This window comes from Schistocerca cancellata, chromosome 5 (genome assembly GCF_023864275.1).
Source record: "Schistocerca cancellata isolate TAMUIC-IGC-003103 chromosome 5, iqSchCanc2.1, whole genome shotgun sequence".
Classification (NCBI taxonomy): Eukaryota; Metazoa; Arthropoda; class Insecta; order Orthoptera; family Acrididae; genus Schistocerca; species Schistocerca cancellata.
The window spans coordinates 625,320,253-625,333,277 of NC_064630.1; the positions used below are offsets into that span (position 1 = coordinate 625,320,253).

General features: G+C 39.6%; 1 protein-coding gene across 1 annotated transcript in view; it reads right to left on the reverse strand.

Annotated features, from left to right (window-relative positions):
- Positions 1-7,783: 7,783 nt before the first annotated feature.
- Positions 7,784-13,025, reverse strand: part of LOC126187441 (actin-related protein 3) — a 102,772-nt gene continuing 97,530 nt past the window's right edge. The window contains exon 8 of the mRNA XM_049928521.1: positions 7,784-8,631. Within this exon, the coding sequence (XP_049784478.1) occupies positions 8,536-8,631 (96 nt within the window). The 3' untranslated portion in view covers positions 7,784-8,535. The remainder of the gene's footprint in view (positions 8,632-13,025) is intronic.

The window sequence follows — 13,025 nt, forward strand, 5'->3', positions numbered from 1 at the left end:
TTGTGTAATTTTACTGCAGTGACTGTTGATGTACATAGATTATTAATTTTCTGTTTGTTGATTACTGAATGTAGTGATAGATATAAAAAAATGTTTGTACTTTGTATCTGTGATCTGATTAAATACTTCTAATAACCTGAAAAGCTGTTTTTCAATACTAAATAAACCCATTCAATGGAAATAACGAAATCTGAGAACAAATATTACAATAAAACACAAAACTCTTTTGGGGTAGTCCAAATATCCCGCTTGGTAAAATAGAAGTGTGAAAAAGCTTAGTAACAGGAGGGTTAAACTTGACTGATTACCAACTAGCCATGATTTTTCTATTATATTATCTATTACGGGGCCAGGTGTTTTACAATCTCCTGAGTTACTAATTCGTGTCTTTGTCTCCTCACAAAAGATCATTGTGCCACAGCAATGAAATTGTATACTTACGTAGCTCACAGGTTATAACACTAAAAGCATCAGCTACAGAACAGGAAAATTTTACCTGCCAAAATGTAGTTTCCTGTAATTTTATTATAACAAATTGAAGTGTTTGTCAGAACACACTCAATTTGTTGAAGCTTTGAAACAGCTTATATTTTTACAACATACTCCATGAGAAAGAAAATTCACCAAATATGATGTTTAATGCCACACAATATGGCGGATCCTACATTCTGCTTGTGCTGTAAAACGTCTTACCTCATTGGCCACATTATTTTGCACGAGGCAAAAATCGAACATGCCAGATTCTTTATTTCATGCCCTGCAGTGTAGTGGAACACAGAATTCAATGATGTAATGTCACCAGCTCCTCGTCCATGTTCATTTTCATGCTATGAGAGAGACAGCTTTACATGTACATGATCTGTCCACCTGCTTAGCTGGGTGGTAACGTTCTTGCCTCCTATGCACTGGGCTCGGGTGTTGTGTTGTCCTCATCACCATTTCATCCTCGTCATAGGCCGCAAGGTGGCGCCAACTGAAATAAGACTTGCACTTGGCGGCTGAACCTGAATGGGACCTCCCGGCCAACAATGCCATACGATCATTTCATTTTTTTCATGTACATTGACTCACATCAGCCCATGGATTTAACTTTCAATCCATTAAGAAAAATTTTACTTTCACATTAATATTCTTCATATCCTCTGATTTTCTTTTATGTTTATTATCAGGAATATGTGCACTATACAACATTGTGCAATGAGTGCATTCCATGTTCAACTACTAACTGTTCACTCTGCTTACGCATGAAACAGAAAAGTAATTTTTAGGTATAGAAAACCAATCCTGGTAATCCACGCTGTTTAGAGCCACTAACCCACAGAAAATGCGAAAAGGAATAATTACATTACAGTAAAGCTGCCCCCCCCTCCCCCACCAAATAAGAATATTTACAGACCCAACCATGTAATTCAGTGTATTTATCAAAAATGTATAAGCTCCTCAATTACTAGTGATCATTCAATTTCGCATCCCAACAAAGTGTTATACCCAGGCAGTTGTACGAGTTGGTCGATTCCAACAGTGACTCATTGATATTATAGTTGTAGGATACCAAGTTTTTTTGTTTTGCGAAGTACAAAATTTTACATTTCTGAATATTTAGAGCAAGTTGCCAATCTGCACCACATTGAAGTTTTATCAAGCTCTGACTGAATATTTATGCAACTTCTTTCAGACAGTACTTCAAGTCTTGGTCCCGCACACAGTTTTAATCTGCCAGGAAGTTTCATATCAGCGCACACTCCGCTGCAGATTGAAAATCTCATTCTGGAAACATCCTCCAGGCTGTGGCTAAGCCATGCCTCCGCAATATCCTTTCTTTCAGGAGTGCTAGTTCTGCAAGGTTCACAGGAGAGCTTCTGTAAAGTTTGGAAGATAGGAGACGAGGTACTGGCAGAAGTAAAGCTGTGAGGATGGGCGCGAGTCGTGCTTTGGTAGCTCAGATGGTAGAGCACTTGCCCGTGAAAGGCAAAGGTCCCGAGTTCGAGTCTCGGTCCGGCACACAGTTTTAATCTGCCAGGAAGTTTCAATTGTTGGATGATTAAAGTCACCACAGATGATTACAGTATGATTGGGGAATTTACATACAAGTGAACTGAGTCTTACCCAAACCATCTCACATGCAGTTTCAATTTCTACATCGGTGGATTTGAGTTTATTGTCTACTGTGACAAATACACCACTTCCATTTCCCATTTGCCTATCCTTTCAATATACACTTAATTTTTCCCCAAAAAACTCCTTTCTATCAATTTCAGGTTTCAATCAGCTTTCTGTACCTAATATTATGTGGGCTTCATTGCTTTTCATGATTGCTTCAAACTCTGGCACTTTGTTGCGAATGCTCCAGCAGTTTACCATTAAGATTTTAATACTCTCTCCTGTGGGAGGCATTTCTTTTGGTCTTACACTGATACTTCTGTATTTCCAATAGCTATCACATAATCTAAAAAACCCTTGTGTGCCCCTCACATACAGTCAGCTACCTGAGTAGCAGCCTGTGATGTGTAGTGCATAGCTGACCTATTTAGGAGAAGCCTACAGTTCTCAGTTCTCAATCCTATGGTGCAAGATCAGTCTAGTCTTCTCCACCTTCTCTGCCAGTTGCTGGAACGACCTTAGAGCCCATACAGGTATCATTTGTCCCAATGTGCGCCACAATCTGCAGTTGGTTCCCTCAATGGCTGCCAGAACAGCCTTTTCAACATGCTGAATGAGACCCCCAGGCATACAAACAGAGTGCACCTTGTATCCTTTCATTTGCTATACGTTTGAACTGATGATGATTAATAGACCCCTACGCTTTTGTGTTTGCCTCCTCCTGACACTGGACAAAGAAGTTTCCCCAAAACAAGTGAAGTGAGTCCCACTGGCTCAGTTTAAGTTTTATTGAAAGACAGCACCTCAAACTTGTTGGTTGGGGGATTGGTACAACACCCTGAGTCCTCCCTGGTCCCTGTCCAAGACACCTAGATCTATCATTGACACACCACCCACAGTCAAGTGGATGGGTAATGACAGATCCTGTACTTTCTGCAGAGGAGACAGGATCCTTAGGAGAGAACAGTACTTGAGGTTGCTCTGGTATATGAATCACAGGTACACGACTATCAGAGGCTCTTCCAACACACTGATTCACAGCAGCTGCCAATCGTTAAACAGCAGTCACGGCAATTTCCACGGATATTGTTATATGCATGACAGTATTTCAAGAACCACAAAAAATTTACTGGCTAAAAGGAACTCAACTCTTCGTTGGTCCTTACCTGACATTGATGTTCCCTATGCCTTATGCAGACAACGAAGTCCAGGCACATGTGGCCGCATTCATTCATTTAGCCAAATATATAATTTCAAGGAGCTGGATTATCCAGGTAAAGTCTTCTGCCTTATTATCTTGGAGCAAGCCTCCAAACAACAGCATCTTACCATTGTGAGACTGTTGAACACGCCACTTAGTGCATAAAAATTTTGCTACCACAATCCTAAATTGTTATGGCAGTAATGTCCCCCTATCTCCTTTTACTCCCATCATGGTATAGGTCCTCTCTCTACGAGATTCATGTAACCAATTCATATCGAGACGCATTATCCCATACATTATGAAATATCTTTCTACCCTTAAATCAGTTTTCTATTCTCAAGGCAGCTTAGCCCCTTTTATAGCTAGAATTTACTTTTGGACTACTTAGCTTACCCGTGTATTGCGGCTCTCATGCCTTCCTGCACCCCTAGTTTACTTTAAAAGATTTATACTTTTGCATTATCCTTGGCCTACACTAACGTGCATACCTGGATGTTAGCTCACCACTTACTTCCCAAGGTTGATTTCTACCTTCTCTTTCCCCCCAGTGACCATGACAATGCTAACATCTAGCACCTGAACATCAGCTGAATAGTTATTTGACTACACTGTATATCATTTTATTTTATATGTGTTGGCTATTATATAGGATTTTCACTTTCTTAATAACTGTTTTCCTCGTGGGTTGCATTTAAAAGGATTCACAGTGCACTGAAATAATTCTCAATATTCACTAGTATCTATGTTCATTTCCTCTCCTCTGTGAAGTTGGAGAAGGTCGTTTTGTTGCTATCTGATGTTCTCCACTTATATACATTGTCATTAAATTTTGCATACAATAGGCAGCATGACACAAGATTGTTGCTATGTTGTCGCACAATATCTACCCTCTCATCAACTTTAAAGAAGGTAGAAGAAGCAATTGCATCCTTGTGCTGTATGTACTTAAAAAATAATTATAGTCTAAGGAAGTTAAAAAATGAAACGAAGATGAAATGAGATAGATCCTCCTAGGAAGCTAGTCTAGTTATATTGTCATGTCCTGGAACATGCCCCTGCCATAAAACATTCTGTTTCCCAACTGTTGATTTGGAAAAAGAGCTATCTGTAGATCATGAGGATCTCCCCATTATTTAAATCACTACATGCGAATACCTCAGAGCAATTATTTATTTGGTTATTGCCTGCACCTTACAGAACTTACTTTCTGCTCCCTATTGACACCCTGTGGTGAGGAACAAAAGCTTTCATTACTTTCACCTAGGCTGCTTTCACCAGAGTATAAACCCCAAGATCCTTGTTTAATGGGTCCAACCCTTAAATAAATGTTAATAAATTTCTAACACTGTACTATCCCCTACAGCAAATGTCTTCCCTCAGATGAAAAAAATCTCTACACCACCACCTTAACTAGATGCCTTTCCTCTAATAACTATTTAGATTTTCTTATGGCTATTGTAATACTTGGGATCAAGAATTTATACTTTTAGTTTCTCCAGAGTAATTGGAGACCAGTACTTCCTTTTAAATTTTTGTCTACTAATCATACCCAGAAGTAAATTCCTCAATCCTAGGGTGTGCTGTCCCCCACTCAAATGCACTACCTTCTAAACAACTGAGTGTAGAATCTATTTTTTTTTTAACCTTCCCACAATTTCAGGAGTGACCTAAAGAATACCCTCAGAAAGTAAGTGGGATGTATCTCCCCCTCTGGTTTGAGCTTTGGGAATCATTCGCATAAATTTGTCTGACTTTGTACTTGCAATTCCTCAAGCAATTCTGCTGATAGTCCATTATCTGCACTTCATTCTTTCTGTTTGATTCCTTATTTTTTTGTCTTGTCTCTTTGAGTTCCTCCCAAATTCCCCTTCACGCTTGTCAAAATCATCTGCAGTTATCTCAGTCACACTCTCTACTCTAAGTTAACAAGAACAGAACCTATAATAGCCATCACCTCTAAATCCTTATTTTGTTCTAACATCTCCAGTTTTCTAAGCATATCTGAGATATATTCATAAACCGTTTTAAACTTCTGTTTGTTAACCTCTCAAAATTGTTTGTTAAATTCATTTCTCACAAGACTGCATTGCTTGGTTAATTCCAACTGAAATTCCTCACTTAACTCAGTTAGTGTTGTTTGTGATCTACTATGTTTGAATCAAGTTTGGTACGCAATCCTGTTCTAAGATTTATTATGTTTGTATTTAACTCTTCGACTGCCTTATCAAACTTCGCAGTCATCTTCTCTGTACACTCTTAATACCTCTTCTACAGCTTGCGACCTACTTTGGGTGACTAAAGGCACATACCAAACAATAACAGTCTACTGATAAACCTCGACTGCAACACAGCTCATAAAAGGTTTGTGGCAATCTCACCATGTAGTGCTGCCAATGAGAAGTTAGAGCAACACAGTGGGTGGTCTGTGACGCTGCTGCTGCTGCTGCTGGCACTTGGGGAACAGCTGACCAGACTGTAATCAGCTGCCCAATGTCAACATGGAACTGCCTTTATGCAAGCTCCATTTTTTCTAACCACAGACTTAATATACTATTCTTATTCTTGAATATTTTTGCAGGAGTTAATATTTACTATGCAACCATTTGTCACCTTGCGAAATTTCTGTTTCTGCTAGTAATAACTTATGCACCAGTTGTTGACCGCTTGCTATGGATACCAACTACAAATTCTGGAGAAAAGTTTCTGGACAATGCTATAATTTCCTTTTAATTCTGACTTCTTCTTCTCATCTTCTCAACGAAATGATGTTACTTGCTGACACAGACACATCTAATCGTCCCTGTGCAGGTACCAGAAATGCTATATGGCTACCTTTGTAATGGTCCATTTCCATATATATTTTACGGTCACTGCAAAATGTAAATTTCACTTTCTTGCACTTTAAACCAGTTGCAGGAGTACTGCAGCCAAGACATCTTGGGTTCAGACTCATTTTCCTTCGTTGCAGTGCCTCGTCAGCCTGAAAAGTTTCTTAAAAGAACAATGGTCTCAACCTCTTCCTCTTTCAAATATGTATATTCGACTCCTATTACAACATAAACATACATACAGGAGCTTACAGCTCTCAATTATACATTCTAATTCATTAACAATGGTGGTTTGCGCAGGTCAGGCACGGATGGGGATTGCATTGTTGCTGGTTCCAAGTGACAGTTGTGGTACATGCATGCACATGCTTTGCATTTGAAGAAAGTGTGTATCCTGCAAATTACGTCTCACACTTCGTTGTATAGATTTTTCTCTTATAACCATCAGCGATGAAAATTCACAACAAATGGAATGAAAATCCATTGAATAACTTAACGTGATCATGTTTAATGCTCACATAGACTAAAACATTTACAGCAGAGCACTCAGAACTACTGAATGCTCATTGGCTGTTGGTGAATGCCTGATGCAGGTGTGCAGAACGAGCCCAAACTCTACCGCCATCGTTCGTAACTCCAACTATTGCGTTCTACAATGTCTCTTGTATATCAGAGCCATTAAGCAATGACTGATTTTTCTTCATAGAGACGTCAGCAACTATGTCTCTGACTCTGGAGTTTCTATGGGCTTAAGTGTCCTCCTAGGCAGGACGTAAATGTGGGTTGTAAACATCTACTAAACTGAAAAGAAAATGCCTTTTAATAATTGCAGACTCCATTCATTGGATAGAAAGATCAAGGTGTAATACATTGCTTTACTCCAATCTGGTGCTGGTCTGATAGCATTAGGAATCTATCTTTCAAGTAATCATCTGAGTCCTGAAAGAGAGGAGTATACAGACCAGTGTCATGCAACAAACATACGGGGTAATGTGGTAACACTGGAGTATGTTCTTACAATTTACTAATTTTATGAGAACACCAAGAAATTGGATAAATGTGTTCTTAATGAACAAACTAAACAATACATCACTATTCCTATAGGAGTCAATTTATCTGCACTAGGATAAGAGTAGGAATAAATGTAATGCCTCATAGTTGAGGGGTTGACAGGCACAGGAACAAAATAAATTATCACTACACAAACAATGTCCTTCCCTAGGCACACATTCATGTGTGCACATCCCATTCTTCAAACCCTTAAAACTCACTCACTCCCCTCTTCCCTTCACCAAGAACCTCTACTTCAATTCCTCTCCTTTTTTTTTTTTTTGTCTTCATCTTTGCCTGCTCTTTGTCTGTATGTGGAGGGGGAAGCAAGCAATGGCTGCTCTGCAATGCATTACTGCGACCATACATTATGTATACTGTAATATAGATCTGTGATCGAGGACTGTGGGCCCCCGCTTGATATTGACGTATTTCCTTCAATTATCAATTCTAAGGGGTTTATTACGCATGTTGAGATTAATGAGCTGACAGGAGATGCAGAGGCTTCCAAGTATTATAGTATTCTCGATAGATATTTTTTTTTTAACTGTTCAAAGTATTTAGCAAAAACGTAAATTAGATATAACTGCAACTGCTCACCAAATATTAAACTCATATTTATTATTTTACTTCACCAGAAAAAAGGAAACATTTCCTGGTTTTAACAACGTGTTTATAATTCTGTATCTCATGCTGTGACAAAGAATAAATTACATTTTCTCCCTATATGTTTCAACAACATTATGATATGACATCTTTAAGGAATGCTTTAAGTTTTGTGTAAACATTTCTCATTTACTTCAGCCGTCTGTCCTGGAAAGTAAATGCATCAGATCCCTCCATAACACTTCTTTCGCTGAACAAAAATTTCAACAAGCAACAGAATTGTTTGGAATATTATAAATACAATTACATACACTATACAAAAAGTGGTTGATGACACATGAGCAAGGCCTATAAAAGCAAAAATGCGAGCTATCTTGTAAATAATAAAAACCTGGAGGATTATAAAAAAAGCAACTTTTTTTCATAATAGTAGCTTTTTGTTTTTACAATAAAAGTTTCCATGCATATGAGTACAAAACTTTGAAATCAATCAACATACTTAAATACAAAAAACAAATTCCTCTTTGTTTTGGATTACACATCCTTACAATTAGTGACAGGAACAGACAGTATCAAGTAGGCCAAAATAAATCTTCAAGTTCACAATGAATAAGCAATCCACATAATTAAACTGGATTTGGCTGTCAATTAAGAATAACTCGAGTTCACTGTTCCAATAATAAATTCACCTTTATCGTACTGCTGCTTTTCAAATAATTATCTCTGTTAAAAATGTTTGTGCATTATTTATGTCATAGTTCCAAAAACTGGATTGTGGCGACATATACTTGGCCCATATTCTTCATAAGCTGCTTTTGTGTGACAAACCTGGTAAAATTCAGGCTGAAACAAAAGAATTGTTCATCAGTTAAGGGGAATAATCCAACACTTAGAAGCCAGAAATACTGCTTAAAGAAGAATTCTGCAACATACTACAAATATTATTTGATTCAAACAGATGGACTCTAATTAAAATTCTCACACTTACTGAACCATAAATAGATTCGAATGAACTAAATAATATCTGAAAGTAGATATCATTTAGTTTTCAAATAGTACTGTTGGAATATTGCTAGAACAAACAGTTTCAATTGTAGCATAGAATTTTTTTTGCTTTTGTTATTAAAATACAGCCTCGTCGACAACGAGACCAAATATATGACTGGAGCGCTCTATGCATTTCGTGAAACTGCAATTTTATAAGTAAAAGCTAAGATTAGTCAAAGTTCTCCAAGGAAAAGAGTGCCACCCTCATAACCTAACATAAATCTGAATTAGAACAACTGAACCTTATCCTTTGCCAGGACTGGGGTTTGATTATCTAGCATTGTGCCCTGAAATGAAGGACATCCTACCGAACTTCCTTCCCATCCCTCCAAACGAAAGTGGTGTCCCATGGCCTGCCCAATCTTCACAACATCCTAGTACATCTATATGCCAATTCCACTCCCAAGCCCTGGCCACAGGGATCACAAACCTGTAGAACAACCAGGCACAAGACCTGCTCAACACACCCAGCCAGCACTTCCTACTCCAGTCCTGTCAGGAGCTTATCCTAAGCCATCAGAGACAGGGCCACCTGTGAAAATAGCCATGTCATGTACCAACACTGCTGCAAATCACTGCACAGCTCTTTATGACAATATGACAACCAATCAATTTTCTGTCAGAATGAACGGTCACCACCAAACTATGGCCTTGAATAAAGTTCACTACCCGGTCACAGAGCATGCAGCCAGGCAAATCATGCTCCATTTCAACGCCTGCTTCACAAGCCAGGCCATCCTTACACCCATTAGCAGCCTCTCTGAACTACGAAGATGGAAATTATTCTTGCAACACATCTTTCATTCCCATAACCCTCCTAGCCTCAATGTCCACTAACCCACTGTCCCCAGACCTTCCACTGAACAGTTTCCTCTTTCTCTGTCCTATTACTCCCTCACAAGCCACGTCACCTTCATTGTGTGCCGCTCCTCACCGACTCTGACATTCGTGCATCACATGACTAGCCTGTACATCTGCCTCTCCTCCCGCCCACATTTTTAGCCAACAACTGGCTGTCTCCCTCAGAGTTAGTTACCCACCTAACTTTTTTTTTTTCTGCCTTCTGCTTCACTATCTCTTAACACCACTGCCAAAATATGATCCTGGCATTGTGCATCCAGCTGACACCATATAGGAGCACAGGTGTGTGTGTGTGTGTGTGTGTGTGTGTGTGTGTGTGTGTGTGTGTGTGCGTGCGTGCGCGCGCGAGCACCTGTCACTGACTCAATGCTGCTGCTTCTTGGTAAGTGATCTCCTTTGTTCCTAAAGTATTTACATTCTACCAGAACTTTCCTACTATAATCATCTGCATAGTAATATGTTCTAAAAGTAGAGACTTTGAATGTAAATACTCAAATATGATGACTTTTTTCTTATTTCTCATCAATATTTAAAGAAATTATAATGTGGCACAAATTTATCACTACAGCTTTAAATACCAGTCTAACAAAAATATTTTCAAATAGTTAACAGAGTATTTCATCTGTACATTCCATGTGGCAAGGTTTTCAAATAGGAAATTAACCAGATCAGATTATCACTGGGCAAAGGGAATTACAGGAAGCTAACTTGGTCACAGGACTACGTACAGTCATGCTCAAGTTAAAGTAGTGCCCCTGTTACCTGACGGTGGAAGCTAGCTGTAAACATTTAAGATCCACTAAAATGCCTGCAGGCTGAGAGATATTGTGGTAGCATAGTGTGGAACGTCTAGGGGTGTTGGTTCGATCCTACTACAAAATGAATATACTTTTTCTTTCTTTTTTTATTCTTGGTGTACTTTTAACTTTATCACAGTGATTACCATCTTCATCACAACAGTTACACAATGGATGAAAAAGTGATAAAATTCAGTTGGCTTAATATGCAGTATGCACATATAAATTTATTTGTTATATTATGATTCATAACTTTTAGAGTGACAGTTATAACACAAACCTAAGTAAGACAAATTTTTCTCACATCATGGAAATTGTGAGAAGAATGCCTCGCCATAGCATTATTTAATTTAGAATAAATTTAAGAGGAGAGTTATGTCATCAACATTCTGAAAATTATTTTTTCATATATTAAATCTGTATTCAAAAACCAGATGAAGCAGCTGTAAGAAAGCTCATCAGTTTGAACAGCTTTACTGTGAAGTAGATGGCACCTTAAGCTAAATTACCATTCAGTTCATTCTCTGACCAGCACCCTACACTTTTGGAGGGACGTGGTGGTGGTGGGGGTGGGGGAGAAGCTATTGGCTAAATACAATTTATTTTTAAATTGTACCAGAATAAGAGTTCTCACGTACGAATGAGACATCAGTTTCAAAAATGGCCAATTACATTACGCCACAAACACGAGGCACAAAGGCTAGATCATTTGTTCAGTTTGTCTCTAACAGAAGTAATGCCCCAGCTGTGTTCTGGTATGCATGCTACTATTTTCATTTGGTGTGGCCTACTGTCAGGGTGTATATGCAGACAAGGAAAAAAAATTTCCAAATTTTTCCCGGATTTCCCGGTTAAAAATACACTTTCTCCGGGATGAAAACATGCATTTTCCGTGTTAAGTGACCGTATATTTTCCCTTATCAATCCTTTGAATGGTTATGGTTTTATACACAGGGGTAGAATTTCCCGGCACAATAGAAAACAAAACTCAGGGAAAAAGACACATTTTGGGAATATCTTTGATGTGCAGCAACATGTACACTGCGTTTCGTATTATGAAAGTATAAATTGGAATTCCACCAAACACCACATGTTACTTTCCGAATTATTGAAATCGAGATTACGATGCACATTTGTAAGCCACTCATAGCTCATGTCACGTGATCTTGCCAGCCGATGGCAGCGGATATTCAAAGCATAGGACACATGATGTAGCCAGCCAACAGCAACATCACTGTTCAGTAGCATGAACAACACATGGAAAGTTAATAGTTTAAATTAATATACATAGTGTTGAGACTTACCAAACAAAAGCGCTGGCAGGTCGATAGACACACAAACAAACACAAACATACACACAAAATTCAAGCTTTCGTAACCAACGGTTGCCTCATCAGGAAAGAGGGAAAGACGAAAGGATTTGGGTTTTAAGGGAGAGGGTAAGGAGTCATTCCAATCCCGGGAGCGGAAAGACTTACCTTAGGGGGAAAAAGAAGAACTCCAGAATTTCCTCTCCAACCTCAACTCCTTTGGTTCCATCAGATTCACCTGGTCCTACTCTAAATCCCATGCCACTTTCATTGATGTTGACCTCCACCTGTCCAATGGCCAGCTTCACACGTCCGTCCACATCAAACCCACCAACAAGCAACAGTACCTCCATTATGACAGCTGCCACCCATTCCACATCAAACAGTCCCTTCCCTACAGCCTAGGTCTTCGTGGCAAATGAATCTGCTCCAGTCCGGAACCCCTGAACCATTACACCAACAACCTGACAACAGCTTTTGCATCCCGTAACTACCCTCCCGACCTGGTACAGAAGCAAATAACCAGAGCCACTTCCTCATCTCCTCAAACCCGGAATCTTCCACAGAAGAACCCCAAAAGTGCCCCACTTGTGACAGGATACTTTCCGGGACTGGATCAGATTCTGAATGTGGCTCTCCAGCAGGGATACGACTTCCTCAAATCCTGTCCTGAAATGAGATCCATCCTTCATGAAATCCTCCCCACTCCACCAAGAGTCTCTTTCCGCCGTCCACCTAACCTTCGTAACCTCTTAGTTCATCCCTATGAAATCCCCAAACCACCTTCCCTACCCTCTGGCTCCTACCCTTGTAACCGCCCCCGGTGTAAAACCTGTCCCATGCACCCTCCCACCACCACCTACTCCAGTCCTGTAACCGGGAAGGTGTACACGATCAAAGGCAGAGCCACGTGTGAAAGCACCCACGTGATTTACCAACTGACCTGCCTATACTGTGAAGCGTTCTATGTGGGAATGACCAGCAACAAACTGTCCATTCGCATGAATGGACACAGGCAGACAGTGTTTGTTGGTAATGAGGATCACCCTGTGGCTAAACATGCCTTGGTGCACGGCCAGCACATCTTGGCACAGCGTTACACCGTCCGGGTTATCTGGATACTTCCCACTAACACCAACCTGTCAGAACTCCGGAAATGGGAACTTGCCCTTCAGCATATCCTCTCTTCTCGCTATCCGCCAGGCCTCAATCTCCGCTAATT